The sequence below is a fragment of the Phyllostomus hastatus genome, unplaced genomic scaffold (assembly GCF_019186645.2).
Source record: "Phyllostomus hastatus isolate PE091 unplaced genomic scaffold, TTU_PhHast_1.1 phas_contig_283, whole genome shotgun sequence".
In the NCBI taxonomy this organism is placed as follows: domain Eukaryota; kingdom Metazoa; phylum Chordata; class Mammalia; order Chiroptera; family Phyllostomidae; genus Phyllostomus; species Phyllostomus hastatus.
The window spans coordinates 402,560-422,406 of NW_025333833.1; the positions used below are offsets into that span (position 1 = coordinate 402,560).

A 19,847-nucleotide genomic window follows, 5' to 3' on the forward strand; every position below is an offset into this window, starting at 1 on the left:
CAGACCCCAGTCAGGGCACAGGCCTGGGTTGCAGACCAGGTCCCCAACAGGGGGCACACCAGAGGCAACCACCCATTGGTGTTAAAACAAAACAAAACAAAACTACAGATAAGCAAGATCATTAAGATCATCTGAAAACCAGGGGAGGGCTGGGTGGGTGGGTTGGGGTGGGAGTAAAAGATAGAAAATTGTAGTGCAACAACAATTAAAATTTAAAAATTTTAAAAAAAGATCATCTGAGAACCCACGAACTTGACAGAATCAAGGTGGCATTTCAAGTATGTGTATTTGTATTCTTTAATCGGATCACACTGTTTTCATGTACTCCTGAATACACACAGGCAAAAATCCGTGCTCCTCCTGAGTGTGCAAGCTCAAACAATACGAAAACAAACAGTGAAAATGGAAGTTTGCTTTTGTCCTCACTATCCGCCCCCAATCCTATAACCCTTTCTACGGGTGACGGATGTAGCACATTTGGTATATATTTCTGGATTTTTGGTATGCATCTATGAATTTTTTAAAAAAGATTTTATTTATTTATCTTTCTTTAGAGAGGGGAAGGGTAGGAGAAAGAGAGGGAGAGAAACATCAATATGTGGTGGCCTCTCGAACACCCCCTCTGGGCACCTGGCCCACAACCCAGGCCTGTGCCCTGGCTGGGAATCGAACCAGCGAGCCTTTGATTCGCTGGCCCTCACTCAGTCCATTGAGCCACACTAGCCAGGACACATTTTTATAGTGTTGTTGTTGTTATTGTTTTTGATGTGATCATACTCTAGGTAGGTCTATGTGGTTGGTTCATTTTAATTAACAATGAACTGCAGGGCTCATGCTTTGGGTGTTCCTTTTTGAGGGTTGTATAATATTCCGCACCACATCGGCCTGCTCATTTCTTAACACTGTGCTCAACCCTGGGCACTTTTCGTTTTTGCCGGTCTGATTACGGCGGGCAATATTCCCGTTCTCTACGCAGCACGAATTTCCCCCAATTCTTATAACAGTGGCTGATTTCGCAAAATAGCTCCCCCTCCCCCTCAGTCTGTGTGGGTGGGTGGGCTGACTTCATCCCCGATTCCAGAGGGGACACGTGCGCCCAGTGGGCCGTGGGGTACCGTTCCCCTGGAGTTCACGCCCGGAGCAGAGGGAGCAGGGTCCTGCACCCCAGAGGCGCTGCCCAGATGGGGCCCTCCCTGAACCCACCCTGTTTCCTGTGGTTTCTGAGGTCCACCAACTTCCCCTTAGACTGGTCCACTTAGATCTGATAGGTGCTGCTGTAGTGATACCTGGGCTTGATACCTCTTGTAGGAGAGGTCTTCGACAGACTTACTGTCTCTGTCATTATTGGTCCGATCAGGCTGTTCAGTCCCTTTTGGAGCCGATCTGGAGAAACTTTACTCTCCCAGGCAGTCACCCCCGTGTGAGTTGGAGCGCAGCCGAGTGCCGTGTTTTCTCCCATTTCGGACGCCGCCGCCTGTGTCTGCACTCACGCTCCCCTCTTGAACCCGGACCTGGGATCCCCTCGTATCAGTGAGGGCGACTTCGGATGGCAATAACAGGAAGCCGGGATTCAATGGGCTCGAGCGACAAGGAAACTGTTATCTCACACAACGGCAAGTCCAGAGACAGGGTGTCCTGAGCTGCTCCGGGTGCGGCCCTTCCATCGGGGGCAGAAGACGCGTCACCGCCCGAGAGACAGGGGACGCGGGGAATGGTGGCCTCTCCTGCCCGTCTCCTCCTTGGGAGCAAGGAAACCTGTCTCCCCCGTGTCCTATCGGTCAGACCTGGGCCGCCCGCCCCCCCCAAGTCAGCCCCCAGACACGGGAGTGAGATGACCCACCTCCCGTCGCTTAGCCGAACCCTTCCCAGCAGAGTGACCGTTGGGGCGCCGGTCCCCACGGTCCCCACGGTCCCCACATCTGTCTGTCTTAACCGAGCTTGCCGACGGTCCGCCTGCCTCACTGTCCGGTCGCGGCTTTTGACCCGACCAGCCAGCCTCTGCCCTTCCCTTGTCCCTGAGGTCGCCCTTCCTCCGCTCGGTTGGGACTGACTGCGTGGCCCACTGATTTCCCACTGATTTCTCAGCTGGTTTCGCACAGAGTCACCAAAGGCTACCACTGTTCCTCTCGCTGCTGTGTGGGCCGCATCCGTTGGATGTTTTGATGTGTGCTCTTGCCATTATTGGCTGCTGGATAATCTCTAGCTTCAGTTCTATTTTCTTCGGAACTCCAGGTGTCGTTAGAGTGATTTCCTTGGTTTACCTCCACTGTCTTTTTCTTTGCGGTTATTCCAGCGTGACGATGTCTTTCAGGGTCCATGGGAAGACAACGCTTCCTCTCGGTTTTCAGGAAACCTTTCCTTTCCGTTACGGTGAGTCTGCGTTGGGTCGCAGCACCCAAGGCTGCGACAAGAAGTAGCTGCTTCTTGCTCGTCCCTCGCACGCCCTCAGCCCTGTTCTCAGGGCCATTTTCCCAGTAGTTTTCACTGTGCCGCCTGCTCCCTGACCGCCATGTTTTGGTGTTCCCGTGTCAGCGGTCACCCACCCGTCTCCCGCTGTGGGGCCCGAGCACCGGCCGAGGGGTAGCAGGTCCCACCCCCCGCTCCTCCTCTCCCAGGGCGGCCGCCGGCTGTCCTCGAGGTCTTCTGGCCGGTGCTCCCCGCCGAGACGGCGCTCCCTGATCACGCTTCCTTCCCCTACAAGCTGCTTTCCTTCTAGAGATGATAACTGCCTCATGTTGTCCTTTGTTTGGCTCTCTGTGTGCCTATTTTTAGTTTTAACCAGAGCCTTCAAGAACATTCTGAAGCAGCTTAATGCTATTTCCCATGGGGTCAAATGACCAAGCAGTTTTTCCATTTCTCTCTTTCTCTTTCTCTCTTCCTTCCTTCCTCTTTCTTTCTTCCTTTCTTCTTTTCTTCCTCCCTCCCCCACCCCCGTCTCTCTCAGCAAGAAGCCCTGTCCCAAGAAGCCCTGGGATTCTCTGTCCTTTGACACGAATTTGGATTGTTGCAGCCTCTCTGCGCCTGCAAGCCACTGTCTGGGACTTCCCTTCATCTGTCTTTTGTGTTAAATCCCCTTTTCCCTGAATCTTACACCTTCCAATTTCTTGATTTACTTCCCTGCCTGGCTGCAGCATGCCTTCCGGGCATCCTGAGAAAGGGCGGCTGGTGACAGGGTGCAAATGTCCTCGGTGCCCCCCTTGTCTTCACTCGACTCACCTCGGGTCACCTGTACCTGCTGGCTGGCTCGGTTTCCCCGGAGAAGTGAACTACGGGGCTGGGCAGAGCAGCCACCTGGAAACACCTGTGTCCCCTGGGTGGGGGAAAGGCCCCCGAAGGCTGGCTCTCCAGCTGAGCCCTCATTTTCGGAACCATTCCTGACCCACCTCTCGCATTGCCCTCCGACCCCCCTAGTTCCCGAACCTTCCCGGGGATCTTCCAGGGGGAGTGTCTTGCTTCTCATCAGCAGTCCCTCCTTAGGGACGTAAACTCAGTTCCCTGTAACTGAGTTTTCTGTGACACATGACCAGCATTCTTGTGCAGATATTAAATAAAATGCTGCTCAGTGGTTGACTCCCAGAGAGACACCTTTATCTCTTACTCTGCTTGTCCTAATCAGACTTGTCCTAATCAGAGATCTGTTCTACTGCTCTTTTCGCAAAACTACCTTCGGTTTTCTGGTCAGGCCTTCCACCTTACTTGCTTTCTCGTGCGTACACTGTGTTCTCTTTTATACTCCTAATAATCTTTAGCCCTAACTAATATACTCTTTCTTATTTCTGATACTTTGGTATTTTTTAAGGATTTTCTTTATTTATTTCTTTTGGAGGGGGAGGGAAGGAGAAAGAGAGGGAGAGAAACATCCATGTGTGGTTGCCTCTCGTGCGCTCCCAACTGGGGACCTGGCCCGCAACCCAGGCACGTGTCCTGACTGGGAATCGAACCAGTGACCCTTTGGTTCACAGGCCAGCACTCAATCCACTGAGCCACACCAGCCAGGGGGTCTTTTGTGTTCTTTAACACAAAGAAATGTGTATAGATTTAAAGTCATCTGAGATATTTCCTCAACAGTTTCCCTGTTTTCTGTGCTCCTGTGTCCCTGGAATGAAATATTCCTTATTTCTCTTTTGTTTCCGAGGAAAGTGCGGTTCCACCCGAGCATGTAAACCGTACGGACATTTGCATCGGCAGGAGCGCCTCTCATCAGACGCCTGTGGCAAACGCTCTGCAAGCTGCCGGCTGGTGGTTCTCCCACCCCCAGGGGACTCGCCGTCCGCGAGAGACCGTGCTCCGGGCACCCAGGCCGGCTTTGGGTGCCAGGGCAAGTCCTCCTGGATCTTTCTAGAAGGTGTGTAGTTCCCCACTTGGCGCCTCAGCCCGTGACCCATTTTTGGCGCATGTTTTGTGGGTCACGACGAGACGTGGGTGGGCCCGGGGCTGCTGGGCCAGTGCAGGGCCCTCTGCCTCCCACACCCCGACGCGCAGCCGCCCGGGCTCCTCGGGGCCGCCTGCACCAGCGTGCATGCCCCTCGATAATGGAAACTTTGCTGTAAAGGCTTATTTTAGACGGCAAGACACCCACCCCTGGGGCCACGGGGCTCGCACGCCTGCTCTCGTCTGCGGTTTCGCAGCTGGAGGGCCAGGCCGGACCCCCGCCTTCACGCAGGACTGCCCCCCCCCCCCGGTTCCTGAGGGCTCAGGTGTCACCTCCTGCAACCCCTGGGGGCCTGGCGGGGACGGTGGTGGCATGGGGAGCAGAGGGAGGTCTCCATGGGTGGAGCCACAGCCTCAGGGCAGACAGTGAGGGGCCGTGCAGGGGCCTGTGAGCTGGAGCAGACGCTGCTGCCTCCAGGTCGCCCCCCCCCCCCGCCCCGTCCCTGGGTCCCCGGGTTTCTCCGGCTCCCCGGTGCTTCTCTGCACCGAGCTCCGATGGCCCCCGACACCCGCCTCGTGGACGGGCTGCAGACCTGCGAGCCCAGGGGCAGGTCTGCGCGGCCTTGGGGCAGCCGGAGCCCGGGAGGGGCCGCTGGTGTCCGACTCGGTGCCACGTCCGTCCTCTTGCCCCCCCCCCCCCCGTGTGCCGCCGTGCGCCGTCACGGTCACTGGGAGCGTGAAGGTGTGGGACGGGACACGGGGGACCGGAACGCCCTCTGCCCTTGCAGGGCCCTCTGTGCAGCGTTTGGGCACCTCCCCGCCCCTGTCCGCGGCGGTTTCGCCAGCGAAGGGCATTGCGGCTGCCTTTCCCCGCGTGTGCGGCCGGGCGGGGGCCAGACCGCGGTGGGCCTGGAGGCTCTCTGGGCCCCGGCGTGGGAGTCTGGGGTCTCGGGGAGCACAGTCCTCCCCAGCCGAGGGATGGGAGCCAATCAGGGTGGGAAATGGGCCGCAGATGCAGGAGAGGAGACAGTTGGGCTCGCTTCCTCTTTTCTAATTTGGGAGGTTTCATGTTGATGAAAATCGGGGTGTTGGCCGCTGCAGAGACCCCTCACTCGGTGGCCATGGCGCTGGGCGGCATTCTCGGGGCCCGCTCTCCGCCTCCCGTTCTGTGGGTGCTGCTGGGTGAGTCGCAGACACGCTGGGACGCTGCAGGTTGTGGGGGGGGGCGCAGGGGCCTGACCAAGGAGGACCCAGTGGGGGGAATGGGGACAACATGGGCCTCCAAAGACATGGCATTCAAGGGGATGTGAAGGGTATGCACAAGGAATTTGCTTTTAATTCTTTTTTCCTTTTATTTAGTCTAGAGGGGGAGGGAGGGAGGGAGAGAAACATGGGTGGGCTGCCTCTCGCACACGCCCCCGTCGGGGGCCACACTCCCAGCCCAGGCACGTGCCCTGACCGGGAACCGGCCGGCACCTTTCACTTGCGGGAGGACGCCCAGCCCCCGGAGCCACCCTGTGGGTCGGGGCGAAACCAGGAAGTCCGTGTGCAGGGCCGAGGGCTCCTTCCGAGCACAGACACCGTCCAGCCCGGCCATCCCCCGCCCCTCGGCCGCGCTGCCCTCCCCAGTGACGCGTCAGCTGCTCTTCCTGCGAGTGTCTCCTGCGGCTCCCGCCCCCACGTCCTCACGGCCACTCGGGGCTCACGGTCCGGCCGCTGCGGGGTCTCCTTGGCCCAGGCGGCGATGTCTGTGCTGACGACGGGCCTTGGCGCAGTTTTTAGCTCCTGCCCCTCCGGGCCTGACCGCTGCCACCCCCCGGCCCCTGGCCCCCGACCCCCACGCCCGCCTTTGCGGTCCATCTGCCGCTCTGCCCCTTTCAGCCCGTCCCGCTCTTGCCCAGAAGCCCGTCTTTCCTGCGCTGCTCCCTCGCCCCCCCGCTGTCCTGTCCGCACTCGGCCGCCCCCGGGAGCTGACTTGCAGGTGTCGTTTCCACCGCCACACCTGTGCCACGGAGTCCTCAGCCCCGCCTGTGCCCTGCTGCTGCGTTCGGGCGTTGCATTCCGACGCCCAGCCTTGCACAAGGCGCGCCCTCTGCACGCCGCCGGGGGCCGCAGCACCCGCTGGCGCCCTCCGTCCCATCTCGCGTGCGGCCGCCCAGCCACACACTTCGGGGACAGGCCGACCCCCCTCGGCTCGGGCCCTGAAGACGGTCAGCCATCAGGTTTGGCTGGCAAGGGTCACCTCTTGCGCTGTCCTGGGGCTGGCCAGCGACTTCCCAGCTGGCCGCCCTGTCTCAGCCTTGTGTCCTGGAAGTTCGCTCTGCCCGCTGCCCACCCATGCTCCTTCTCGTGACGCCAGGGCCCCTAGCCAGCCTGGCTGGGTGACCTCCGTGGCCTTGCCTGTGCCTGAGCCCGGCAGGCGATGCCCCGGGAAACCCCAGCAGCTGGGGTTCAGGCAGTCCCCTGCCAGACTCTCTCACCTGTCTCCAAACTCTGCTCGCCTGGCCCCCTCTGCCCAAGTGGGCGTCTCACGGCCCTGTTCCCCTCTCGCGCCCACACTCCCAGCATCGCCAACCCCTCAGCCTTGGTGGCGCCTTTGCCAGGACACTGTCGTCGAACCCCCCCTGCTCCCTCGGCTGCCCGGCCCTCTTTCCGTCCCTCCTCGTGCAGAGACGGTGTGTCCACCGGCCCGTGCCGCCCACCAAACTCGGTTCTCGGTGGGCAAGAGGAGGCCTTTTTGTTTTGTCTTTCAACCTGGTCCTGCCCGCACTGGAATGCTCAGCACCTGCGCTGTCCCCGCACGGCAGTGCTGCGGACTGTTCTGCCAGGGGCACAGAGACAGGGCCGGGTGTCCGGGTGTGGCCCATCTTTGCAGGACCGTTGTCACTCCTCGTGCCTCCGGGTTGGGCCATCTTACTCACGAGGCGGGGGAAAGCGCCTGGTAGCCTGAGCAGGTCTTACGCTGAAAAAGGAGAAGAGGCGGGGCCCCCAGGAGCGGCGGCGGAGGAACTGAGAAGGGCCACTGGGGCCAGAGCCGGGAGAGGATGTGGCACCTGGGCTGGTGTGGTGAGAAGTAGGAAGTGGGGAGGGGCCCCCGCAACGGGAAGTAACAGAGTCGGGGAGCGCGCGGGGCCTCGGGGAGGGGAGAGGCCAGAGGGGAGAGGCGGGGGGGCTGGGAGAGGCTGGAGGGGCGGCAGGGAAGGACGGGGCGAGGAGTGAGCGCATGGCCCCCGGGGCCAGAGGGGGAGGGAGGGCCGAGGCGTCGAGGGGGGAGGGGGGAGGTGCAGGTGGGGTCTGGGGCCCGGCGGCACAGGTGTGGCAGTGAAATGGAGTTGCCTTGCGGGGGCAGGGGGGATGCCCGTGGAGCTCAGAGGCGGGGCGAGCAGATTCGCGGAGAAATCTGTGACTCTGGCCCTCAGCCGCCTGGGAGCAAAGAGAGCATGGCTGCCTAGTCACGGGCCTGGGAGCAGGGTCAGGGCGGAGAAGGCCGTGGGAGCAGGGACGAGGACATCGGGGCAGAGGTGGCTGAAGAGGGAGGACCTACAGGTGGGAGCGGGGACGCAGGAGACGCAGCTGGGAGCCGAGAGCTGCTGGGGGTGCGGCAGTTGGGGCCGGGGGGCCCAGCGAGTCTGGGGACGAGGCTTTGGAGGACAGTCCCCAAGGAAGGCCGGGCGGGGGGCGGGGGGGGGGTGGCTGAGGCAGACCCTGTCGGAGCGGCGTGGCGGGAAGAGCACCGGTTCCGGGCGCAGACCAGCCCGGCTGCCCTGGCCCGTTCCTGGCCCCTTTCAAACCTCGGGCCAGCTCGTCGCGTGTCCCAAGCCCATTCCCTAAAGACCCACAAACGGGGGGTGCATCAAGCACCCTGAAACCTTGCGGCGGTGAAATGAGCACATGTGTGGAAGAGCCCGGCCTGTCAGGGTTCGAACGGACCCCCCCACCCCCCCACCCCCGCCGTCCTGTGTCTGCCGGCTCTGGGGCCACCTGGTTTCCCGTGCCCACAGCAGCCGGAGGTCACGCCGGTGGGTCCGCGTCCCGCCAGTCTCCCCCAAACCGCTGAGCCCCCCCGAGTTCCCGGCAGCCTGGAAATCACGTCAAAGACGCTCACAGGGACCCATGGGGTTCTGCTGATGAAAAGGTTTCGGGGTCCTCCTATTCTCACTCTAAAAAGGGGGATCCCCCGAAGCAGGAGGAACCCCTCTCCTGTCCCCTCTCTCCAAGTCACAGCGTCACTGTCTCGGCCGGCGCCCTCCTCCGCGGCCAGCTTTGAGCCCCTGCAGTGCGAAGGGCCGGCCAGCACCCGGGACAGCGGCTGCCACGCTGGACGGCACCTGACGGGCTCCAGGGAGGTGGACTTCCAGGCCAAGAGCTACGTGTTCAGCCGGCCCTTCCATCTGATTGTGTCCTACGGTGAGGCCCTGACCGGTGCGGGCCCGCTCTCCTGTCCCCGCCCGCAGCCCCCTCGGCCCGCAGCCCCTCGCGCAGGGCCCCCCCCCCAGAAACTGGCATGGATGGCGCACCGCCTCCCACATCTTGAGCCCACAGACCAGGGCGCCCAGGGCACCCGCAGGCTTAGGCCCTGGAGATGTCGTTGGGGTGGGGGTTCCCGGGGCCCTCAGGGAAAGTTCCGGGGTCTGTGGTGGGCGGTGCTGGGGGGCTCCCACGGCAGGCGGTGGAGGACACTCAGCTCCCGCTCTGGGTCGCAGACTGGCTGATTCTGCAAGGCCCAGCCACCCCCCTGTTTGAGGGGGACCCGGTGGCTCTGCGCTGCCAGGCCTGGCAGGACTGGCCCCTGACGCAGGTCACCTTCTACCGCGACGGCTCGGCTCTGGGCCCGCCGGGGCCTCGCCGGGAGTTCTCTATCGCCGCGGCGCAGAGGGCGGACAGCGGGCACTACCACTGCAGCGCGGTCTTCAGGAGCCCTGGCCCCGGGCGCCCAGAGACGGCATCCTCCTTGGTGATCGCGGTCCAGGGTGAGAGCATAGGCGTGTCCTTGTGGCAGAGCAGGGGGCGGGGCAGGGGGCGACAGAGAGACTGACCGCCTCTTGGTGGAGGGGCCGGACCGCTGCCAGCCGGCGGAGCCTTTTCCGGTCCCTGGGCCCCAGGCATCCAGGGTCCGCGACGGGGCGTCCGGAGCGTCGTCAGAGGCACCCGTGTCGCTGGGCCCGCTCTGCCCTGGGCGCGGGAAGATGGGGGACGCGCCCGGTGCCGTGGAGACTCCCGTGGAGCGTGAGCCCCGGAGGCCCGAGCCCTGCCTTCCCGCCTGTCTCCCCCAGAACTGTTTGCAGCCCCCGTGCTCCGGGCCGTGCCCTCGGCCCAGCCCCGGGAGGGAGGCCCGCTGACCCTGAGCTGCCGGACCAAGCTGGCGCCGCAGAGGTCGGCCGCCCGCCTCCTCTTCTCCTTCTACAAGGACGGCCGGGCCATGCGCGGCCGGGGCGCGTCCCCGGAGCTTCAGGTGCCCGCGGCCTCGGCAGGCCACGCTGGGTCCTACTGGTGCGAGGCTGCCACCGAGGACGGGCACGTGTGGAAACGCAGCCCCAAGCTGGAGGTCAGGGTGCAGGGTGAGTGGGCGTGCCCGCTCGTGTGGGAGGACGGGGGGGCGCGGGGGGGCGCGAGCAGATTCCCAGGGGACACAGAGGAGCCAGGGGTCTGGGCAGGAGGGACTTCCCCCTCGGACCTCGGAGACCCCGCACGGCCCCGGGAGGGGCGGTGGCCGCCCCCAGGCCTGCCGCTCCCGACACACAGCCTGCACCCTGGTGGGCGGTCAGTGTCCACACGGGGACAAGGCGTCCGGGCCCGGGCCCAAGCCGGGAGCCCCGCTGAGGAGGCTGCTCCTGACCGGGAATGCGCCCAGAGGAGCTGTCCAGGGCAGTGAGGGGCCGGAGGCCGAGTTGTGAGAGGAAAAGCAGCAGCAGCAGGGACCCGGGAGGGGCTCATCCTGAAGGGAGGTGACTCAGGGGCCTCCAGAGCACCCCCAAATGCGCAGCAGGAGGAAGTGCACAGATGGCACACCCCACGTGTGGGGAGCACTCCTGGCCGGCCGAGGGGCCGAGCCGCAGGCTCGGATTTGGACCGGGAGGGACCCGAGGCGCTTCACGGCTCTGCCGTGCCGGGCCCCCGACAGGAGCTGAGGGCGGGGCCCGGGAGCCAGGCTTCCGTGGGCACAGGTGTGTGTGTCTCCCACCCCACCCAGGTCCCTCGAGCTCTGGGGCGCCGCCCACCTTGAACCCGGCTCCTCCGCAACCCTGGGCTCCAGGGCCGCCGGCTGCCAAGCCCTCTGGGCCGCTGCCCCCACCGCCCGGCCCTCCCTCCAAGGGTGCCGGCCTGCCCTCTCCTCTGCAGGCACCTGACCCCCACCTGCACCACCAGATGGGGGTCCTCCTCAAACAAATGCAGGACGTGAGAGCGCTCCTTGGTCACCTGGTCTTGGAGCTGAGGGACTTGTCCAGCCACCTGAAGCCGGAGACCAGGAAGGGCCCTGCCAAACGCCAGTGAACCTTTCGCCTGTGGTGTTGCTCCGCCCCCAATAAACCGCACTCCCCTCCCTCTCTCCGACCCATCCACATGCTGCACGGAGGGGTCCCCGGGGTGTCGGAGCCCTGCTCCAGCGCTGGGGGTGGGCGAGCGCCGGCGACCTTGCGCCACGGGCTGGCGGAGGCGAGCCGACTCGGCGCCCTCCCTCTGCCCTGGCCCCGGGTCTGGGGCCGGGAGAGAAGCAGCGAGACGCTTCCCCACCCTCCCGGGGGCGCTTGGGACTGTCTGGAGACGTCTGGGTTGTCAGTTTTTCGGGGGGGGTGCTACTGTCGTCTACTAAGGAGAACACCGGGGTGCTGCTGGCGCCCTGTGATACACAGAGCAGCCCCCACCACAAAGGGTTCTCTGGCCCCAAACGTCCACAGCGCCGGGGGCGGAAACCCTGGCCTGGCAGAAGCTTGGTGTCCGACTGCTGGGGTGGGGGGTGCTTCGCCTCTTCCACCCCCTCCCTCCACTCCAGCCTCGCGCAGCAAACGCTGACTAATGACACGCGGGTGTGCGGTGGCTCTGCCACTGCCCGAGGTCACACCTGTCAGGCCCACACACAAGTCAGCGTCTCTGCCCCGGATCAGTTGATGCTCTCCCCCGACCCGCCCGAGGTGCGGCAGAGTCCGGAGCCCCCCGCAGGCTGCCCTGGATTCGGACGTCTGGGGTGAGCCAGCTGTGCCGGGGCTGCGGCGGCCTGTTCGAAGGACTTGGTCTCTGAGCTGATTGTCTTTGCAAACACACTCGAATCTCTCTGGGGCCCCGCTAACCGCCCCCTCCCCCGTGCTTGGCTGGGGCGAACCAGTCCCAGGCAGCGGGAGCCGGGCCCCACAGCGGCCTCTGGTCGGGGAGGCGGCGTGCGGTTCTGTGCTGACCGCAGCCCACGCGCCGCACATCCAGGGCGGGGCTCCCGCTTCCTCTTTCCGTGCGCGGATTCCTCTGTGCCCGCGGTGACCCTCGGTGACTGACGACAGATGTGTCCGTCTGGACAAGCCACCGGGAAACGAGAGCATGGGCCCTGGCAGGGTGGGTGGGTGGGCGGGCTGGAGCGCCACCCCTCGGCCCCGCACGCCAAGGGGGTGGGTTCCGTCCCCGGTCGGGCAGGGCACACGCAGGCATCAACCGATGAGGCATCAGCAAGGAGACGGCAAATCCGTGCTTCTCTCTCGTCTTCTCTCCCTCCCTCGCTCTCTAAGATCAATTAAAAAAAAAAACAAACAACAAAAACCAACCACCGAGGGAATGGAATCCCACCAGATGTTCAGGTGCGAGTTTTAGGAAGGGACATCTGGGAGGCCTGTGACCCGGTGCCCGTCGCACGTGAGCGGGAAGGAAGCCAAGAATACAGACATGTTGGGGGGGCCGGGGGGGCGGTTCGAGCCGGACTCTGAGCTCCGTGTGCGTGCGCCCCGTGGGTGCGCCTGGGGGTTTTCAGGGACGGCCGTGCGCTCCGTGAATGTGGGGCGTGACCCGAGGCGTCCTGGAGTCTGGCCAAGAGGCTGAGCTCGGAGTGACGAGAAGCCAGACGAGCGTCACCTGGTGTGGGCGAGGGCCACGCTGCCCGCTGTCCCGTTCTCGCCACAGACGAGGCGCCTGGTCAGGGCCCAGGCCGGAGCCGGGGGCGGGGCGGGGGGGGCGCCGGCTGCGGGGAGCCCACGCCGCGGGCCGGGGACGAGGAGGCGGTGCCGTCCCAGAGCAGCGGTCCCCGGTCCCGCTCCCGGCCCCCGGCTCTCCCCTCCCTCCCAGCCCCGGTCCCTGATCAGGTGCTGCCCGCCGCCCGCTTCCCAGACTCTGGGACGCCGTCCCTCTTCCAGGGCGCTGGGTCAAAGTGGCCCCCAGGACCGAAACGACTGGCCCCGTTTTCCCAGGAGGCCTTTGCACGTGTGACGAGCCAGGGCTGGCGCCTTGGGAGACGCCCTGCGGGAGTTCTCAGAGCGCAGCCCCGGGCGTCCCCAGGCCAGGCGGGCGGGGACGGTCCTCCGCCGAGTGCAGGGGGCCTGGCGGCCTCCTCCATGCCAGGGCTCCCGGGGCGGAGCTGCCCGTGCTGGACAGCGCGGTGGGGACAGGACCCAGCCCACGCAGACACTCTATCGGGCTGGAAAACTCATTAACTATTTACCCGAGGCCACGGGCTCGCCGTTGCTCAGGGCGGATCACGTGGCCCAGAAACCCGGGAGGCCGCCCGCACGGCGTCTCCGAGGGGCCGGAGTAGGGACTCCTGTGCCGAGGGTAAGGGGCGCCGTGGGCATGGCTGGGGCGGGGGTGCGGGGGGAGCGGGAGGAGGAGGAAGGAAGGCCCCCGTGGGTGCGGAGGCCATGGGGCGAGGTGACTGCGGCGGGAGGGAGAGACGAGTTTCTGACTTCTGAGGGTTTGGGGCCCCAGGAAGGGAGAGAGCAGGGGAGACTCATTACGTTCCGTCCTCGACGGGGATGCCGAGCCCCCTCTTCCCGTCTGCCCCCCGAGGGAGGTCGGCCCCACGAAGCCACACACCGGCGTCTGTCCCCGGGGGTCTGCGGGCCAGGAGGCTGTGTCTTCCCCAGCAGAGGCTCACGGGCCTGGCTGGATGGCGGGTGGCAGGGTCGCCTGCCGGTGCCTGGGCTGCGGGGCGCAGACCCTGGGGCTGCCCTGAGGTGCAAGGGTGCCCTTGCGGGGGTGGGGTCGGCGGCGGGGCACCTGAGGGCTGGCACCTGTGCAGCCTGGCTCCTGCTCCCCCCAGCCCACCGGCAGCTGACAGACCGCCGGCGCTCCGGGGTCTGCACGGCCCCTTCTCTGCACGCCCACCCCCCCCAGGCAGCCTCCCCATTTCGGTGCAGCGGCTGCAGGCAGACCGGCCATGTGGGCGCTGGCAGCCCTCCTGCTCCTGGGTGAGTCCACGACGGGCAGGGGACCGGGTGTGCACACATGTGTGTGTGTGCGTGCGTGCAGGCCGGGGACACGCCATCCCCAACTCCAGACACGTCACTGTCTCGGAGGGACAAGGGGGAGGGCGCCTCCTCCGAGCTGGGGGAGCTGAGGCCGAAGGAAAGCAGGACTGGGTCCCCGCCGAGTCTTTGCTGCGGTCGGGGCGGCGCCTCCTCGCCTCGCCCCTGCAGCACCTCCTCCCTCCTCCTCCTTCCACTCCCTGTTCGCAGCAGCTCCCAGCAGTGGGCACGCCGGTGAGTGAGTCCCCAGCCTCCTTCACCCCAAGTTCCGACACCTCTCCCTCAGCCCCAGAGTGACCTGCCTGGGCCCTGCCCCCCGCCCCCCTCCCCTTGGCTGCTCTGGGAGGGTGCCTTTCCCCACGGCCACCATCCCTGTGACTCAGCTTGCCTGCAGGCACTTAGACACGGGTGTCACCGGGGGATCGGGAAACCGGCTCTCAGTAGCCGCACGTGGTCGCTCTCCTGGGGGGTCGGGCCAGTGACGTGGGCCGGCTCCTGAAAGCTGGGGTTCCCCGAGACTTCCCGGGCACAGAGCACAGCTTTGGGGGCCTCACGGTGGTCTTCGTCCCCGCGCGGCCCCGCCCGCACGCTCCCAGCTGCTCTGGAGAAGCCCACACTGTCCCTGCAGCCGCCCTGGACCACCGTCTTCAAGGGGGAGCGGGTGACGCTGCGGTGCGACGGGCACCACCCCCTGGTCGTGGAGCTCCGGCCGGTCAGCACCCTCTGGTACCTGGGCCACCTGCTGCTGCCCTCCCACGGGAGGAGCTTGGAGGTGCAGACCCCCGGGGTGTACCGGTGCCAGACCCGGGGGGCGCCGGTCAGCGACCCGGTCCACCTCTCTGTGTCCAATGGTGAGAGTCTGCGCGGGGGCGGGGGGTGGGGGGCAGCACGCGGCTCCTCTGGTGAGGCTGGCGGTCCTGTCCGAGGGGATGCCGGGCCACACCCATCGGGCGGGAAAGGGGGCTACCTTGAGTCTCCGGAGGAGGGGGGTGCGTGACACTACGTGAGAGACGCAGGGAAGCTTGCCTGTCCCTAAGGTCCCCTCACCCTCCCGCCACAGTGGGGGGCAGAAGAACAGCTTATGGGACTCGGGCCCACGGTCCGGAGAGCGGAGGCCCTCAGGGCCCAGGACGCTGGTCAGAGAACCGGGCGGGGGCGGGGGCGGGGCGGACAGAGCAAAGCAGGCCCAGGGTCCCTGGAGGGCGGCGCGGCTGCAGGGTCACTCCGGGCTGACAGTCCTCTCTCTGTGCCTGCCATCGGTGAGCAGGGCCAGTGTCCCCACCCCCGAGCCCCTGACACCGGGTGCTGTGAGGACCGGAATGGGTCACAGGTTGTGGGAGCAGAAAGGCAGCAAGTGACCAGAGCACTTGGTCAGAACTCCATTCCAAACACGCCCACGTGGGTGCCCAGGGGTCAACGAAGAGCCTGGCCCGGGGACCTTTACAGGATGAGAGAAATAGAGAAGACGTGTTCATCGGGGCCCCGGGTTGGCTACTTGTAGGGGATAGTGGGTCCCCTGGGCCCCGTGGGCCACAGCTGTGCCCACAACTTAATGACCATCACTCAGTGCAAAGAGCAGCCCGGCACACCCCTCCCATCCACACGCCGCAGTTCCTGGAAATTGTGGTGCGTGTGGGAGAGGCGCTGGCCGAGATCCACCGTGAGTGCTGCTCGAGGAACCGAGAGTGCGTGGGGGCTGCGGCCGGCGCCCGTGGAATTCCTTCTCTAATCAGAACACCTGCCGTGCGCCCCCCCTTCCCAGCTGCGTCAGCGTTGGGGAACACGGGGTGCGGTGGGAGGTGCCCGGGGCCATCGGGGGGTCACAGAGCCTTCCGCCCGAGACGGGGTCGAAGCCCGCGGTGGGCCTGGACTAAACGGGAGGGGGCGGCAGCAGGTGCACGGCCCCGGGCTCTGAGCGGGGCCGGTTTCCCCCAGGGCTCACCTGCACCGGGAGTGGTGGGGGGGGGGGGGAGGTAAAGGGGCAGAGGGGAGGTGGGCAGAGGACAGGTCGGAAGGCCCTGCGCCTCCTGACGAGGTTAACCTGCACTCCGGTGGGCCTTTCTCTTTGAGGCTGGAACCAAGCCTCAGGCATCTTGGCCCCGCCCCTTCCCTGCCACTCACCTGCCACTTAGTAGGTGGAGCGGCCTGCGCGAGGCAAAGGAGAGCAGCTGGGAGTGGGGCGGGAGGCGCAGGGGAGCGGCACCCCAGGGCCCTCTGTGCTGACTGCCGCAGACTGGCTGATTCTGCAAGTGCCCTACGCCGCGGTGTTCGAGGGCGAGCCGCTGGTCCTGCGCTGCCGCGGCTGGTACGACAAGGCGGTGTACAAGCTGCACTATTACCGCGACGGCCAGGCCGTGCGCTACTTCCACGCCAGCGCCAACTACACAGTGCCGCAGGCGCGCGCCGGCGACAGCGGGCGCTACCAGTGCTCCGGCACCATGCGCATCCCCGTGGAGAGCGCGCCCATGTTCTCCTCCAAGGTGGCCGTGACCGTGCAAGGTGGGGAGGCCTGGGGCGCGGGGTTGGGGGTGGGGTGCGGTGGAGCCTGGGAAATTCTGGGTCGGGAACCAGGCGGGGAAAGGAGGGGCGGAGGAGGGTCGAGCGGCTGCCGGTGGCGGTTTCTCTGCTGGACCAGGTGCGCTTTCCTCTCCTGCTCCGCAGTGAAGGCCACTTGACCCGCGGCCGTTGTGGGGACGGGTGTCCCTTCCCCCACGACTCACACCCCGGCTCTTGCTCCTTTGGGGACCCCACCTAGGGGGCGGCGGCAATAGTGGGGATCCCTGTGGGACTCCGGGCGAGGCAGGCGCAGTGACCCCTTTTGAGGAGAGCCCGAGCTGCGTGTCCCCTCCCTCGTGGACTCCTTGCCGCGTTTCAGGAGCCTTTCCTCCCACCCGCTCTTCCGTCTCCTGTGGGCGAGGATCCCTAGCGGGACACCCAAGGAGAGCAGGGTCGGAGGCCGGGGACTGCGCGCCCCAGCTCCCGGAGCGCTGGCTCCGGCCTCACGTGCGCGCTCTGCCCGCACGGTCTCCGCAGAGCTGTTCCCGGCGCCGGTGCTGAAGGTGGCGGGCCGCGCGGAGGCCGGCGGGGTGGTCGTGCGCTGCGAGACGCGCCTGCACCCGCGGAAGAGCGCGGTGCCGCTGCAGTTCGCCTTCTACAAGTACAGCCGCGCGGTGCGCCGCTTCGACTGGGGCGCCGAGTACAGGGTCCCCGAGCCCGAGACCGATGAGCTGGAGTCTCACTGGTGCGAGGCGGCCACAGCCTCCCGCAGCGTGCGGAAACGCAGCGCGTGGCTGCGACTGCCCGGGCGCGGTGAGTGAGCGCGCGCCCTGGGACGCGCCCCCGCACCCCCGGTCTTCCTGAGCCCCCTTCCATCCCGGTCCTGCGCGTCCCCTCCACCCCGCTCCCGCCCGAGCTGCCTCCCGCTCCGGCTCTCTCCCCCCACTCAGCCCGGCCCCCGCCCCCCGCGGTGTGCCTCCACAGGGCCATCTCGGGACGCGTCCACGGCCGCCCCGGGCCCGCAGGCTGCACCCTTGGCGCCTGGGAACAAGCCTCTTTCCTTCCGAAAGCCGCTGGTGTCCACGTCAGTCCCGTCGGTCATCTCCGTCCCTAACGCCACTTCAGCCGGGCGGCGGGACCCCGCGGGCAGAGGCCCCAGCGCTGCGCCAGCCGGCTGCGCGCCACCAAAGCCCACGGAGCAATCCTTTGGGGCCCTGCGATCCGACGTGGACCTGCTGCTCCGAGAGATGCGGCTGCTCAAGGGCCTTCTGAGCCGGGTGGTCCGGGACATGAGGGACCCTCAGGCCTTCCCGGAGGCGGGGGCAGCACTGGGAACGCCCACCACTCACTGGGCAGAGACCCAGGGAGCCCCGGCGGGGAGCTGAGGGGCAGCCCCGTGCCCTCACCAGGCCCGCCTGTCCCCATCTCTTCTGCTTCCTGTCACCTGAGGCCCTTGAAAAACCATCTGTTCGTGGCCTTTGTTTTCTGCGGTTTTTCAGAAGCACATAAAGTGTGGTCGCCACAATGGGTCTGGACGCGTGCTTGAGGGGCAACCGCCCGCCCCCTCTGATCGCTTCCTTCCCTGCAGCGCGCAGGAAGGAAGTGGGCCCGTGTGCACTGAAGGGCTTGTGCCTGGAGGAGAACCGAGGCTCCCTTAGCTCCTGGCGCAGCCCACCGCCTGCAGGATTCGGCTTGCTGAGGAAGCGGAGCCCTTTGGCACCTGTCAGGGCCCAGCTGTAATCTCGGTCATTTCACGCTAATTCTGAGAAGACGGTCCGTTCTACCTCTGACGGGTTCATGCCCCGGAAGCTCTGGGTTTGGTTTAGTTTCAGAGGCTGAGAGGCACCTGTGTGAGTCTCCCGTATGTGGTGGGGGTGGGGGGGGCGGGTTACAAGGGTCAGCGCTGCGTGACCAGCGGGTGGGCACCCTATCTGCAGGGGGCAGCAGGCAGGCCCCACTCACGTCAGCCACGAGTTACCAGTTGGAGTCACAGCTTCCAGAAATGTCTTTGAGGAAAGTTTAAGACAGATCCTTGAAATTGCTGAATTCTAGTTTTTAAGCAGCTTTTTTTTTTTTTTTTTGACTTCCGGAAGAGCCACTGCAGCAGCAGCACACCTCGGCTCACAGCACACGCCCCCCCTGCCCCCCCGCAGGGTGGCAATACTGCCACCTGATGTCCACCACGGTCCGGGGTGTCTCCCTGCGGCCCGTTCTCACGAGCCCCGTCTGCCCGTTCTGGAGCCGCCGATTCCCCGCCCGGCTGGCGCTCGGCCACTCTCGTCCTCGCTGGCTCTGCGCCCTTCCTCCGAGAGCCCCCCGTCCTCCCCTCCTCACTTGAACTAGGTAGAGAGGCAGCCACAACCCACTTTCCCACGTTCCCGTGAGCGATTACACGGAAGAGCATCCACGCCCTTCACCACACTCTTCTGGGAATTGTTCTTCCCCATCTTCTTCCTGAGTCACTGGGACGACCCTGGGGGGGGCGGGCACCCCAGAACCACAGTGCACTGGGGTGAGCGCTCTGGGAAGCAGGCTGAGCGGTGGTGGACAAGCAAGGCGCCTCCAAGTGGGGAGGAGGAAGGGGCCGAGAAGGCTGCCGTTTTCATGGAGACGGGCAGGACCCCAGCGAGTGCTGGGTGGGGCTGCACGTAACTGGGAGTGGCTGGGGGACTGTGGGTGTTACGGGGTGCTTCAGGGGGTGCTTCGGGGAGAAGGCGGTGGGGGACCCTCCCGGGTGGTGGAACGGGACCGGAGCAGGGGAGTCTCGCTGGGAAGTCCTCTCACCTGTTGGGGACTTGGGGCGGGTTCTCGGAAGCCTCCTTCACCGGGGCATCAATGAGCCCGAGTGGGGGCGGGGGGGATGCTGTTTAAAATTAGAAAAGAAGAATCGAATGAATGGGTCTCGGCAGGCACGTGCTTGCCGCTGAGGAGGCAGGCCCCGGCCCCTGGGGCCCGGGCCTGGGTCCTGGGTGGCCGGGGCTGGTGGCTCTGCCTCCAGCTTCCCTGTCCAAGTCCCTCTCGCTTCGGGGAACCCTGCTCCCGGCGAGCCCTGCCCGGCCACCCCTGCTCTGCCCCTTCCTCACTACTCTGTTCCCCTCGCCCCGGGCACCGGCCACCCCCATCCACACAGGAAGGGAGCAGCGTTAGTGCCAGAGGCTTAGCCGTCGGAGGACCTCAAGTCATAAGAAAAGAATCGGTTGGTCCTTCTGTAAGACAGCAAACGAGCGGACCAGACCCCCTCCCCGAGGAGAGCTGGGGGGCTGGCTGGCCCGGAGAATGTCCTTCCCAGCCGTCCCCTGTCCCCACTTAGAACCGCGCTTAGGAAGCGGACGGCCAGCCAGGCCAGGAGGGTCCCGGGCTCAACCCCAAGCAGCAGGGAAGGCAGCAAGAGGCTGGGGTGGGGGCTGGGGGGAAGCTGCCTCTGTCTGGTCCTCTGGTCAGCTCTGCGTCTCAGAGCCCAGACCGGAGGGCGTCCGGACCAGACAGTAGGTACGGGCGCGCGTCTTCCACCGGAGAGCAAAGGAGGGCGGGGCGCATCCCGCC

The 19,847-nt window shown here is 65.5% G+C and overlaps 2 protein-coding genes across 3 annotated transcripts; both read left to right on the plus strand.

Moving 5' to 3' along the window:
* The first annotated feature begins 5,405 nt into the window (after nucleotides 1-5,405).
* Nucleotides 5,406-10,916, plus strand: FCRLA (Fc receptor like A). Its single transcript, XM_045838859.1, has 5 exons — nucleotides 5,406-5,553; nucleotides 8,590-8,778; nucleotides 9,075-9,341; nucleotides 9,645-9,929; nucleotides 10,562-10,916. The coding sequence occupies exons 1-5, from the start codon at nucleotides 5,439-5,441 to the stop codon at nucleotides 10,861-10,863; spliced, it is 1,158 nt and encodes a 385-aa protein (XP_045694815.1). The 5' UTR covers nucleotides 5,406-5,438; the 3' UTR covers nucleotides 10,864-10,916.
* A 1,768-nt stretch (nucleotides 10,917-12,684) lies between these two features.
* FCRLB (Fc receptor like B) lies at nucleotides 12,685-17,916 on the plus strand. Of its 2 annotated transcripts, XM_045838586.1 has the most exons (7): nucleotides 13,051-13,116; nucleotides 13,604-13,751; nucleotides 14,022-14,042; nucleotides 14,405-14,659; nucleotides 16,041-16,307; nucleotides 16,842-17,117; nucleotides 17,289-17,916. In XM_045838586.1, exons 2-7 carry the CDS (start codon nucleotides 13,721-13,723, stop codon nucleotides 17,687-17,689), a joined length of 1,251 nt encoding a protein of 416 aa, XP_045694542.1. In that variant the 5' UTR covers nucleotides 13,051-13,116; nucleotides 13,604-13,720; the 3' UTR covers nucleotides 17,690-17,916. The 2 variants fall into 2 exon arrangements, with proteins under 2 accessions (XP_045694541.1, XP_045694542.1); XM_045838585.1 differs by having other exon boundaries at nucleotides 12,685-13,751.
* The last annotated feature ends 1,931 nt before the right edge of the window (nucleotides 17,917-19,847 follow it).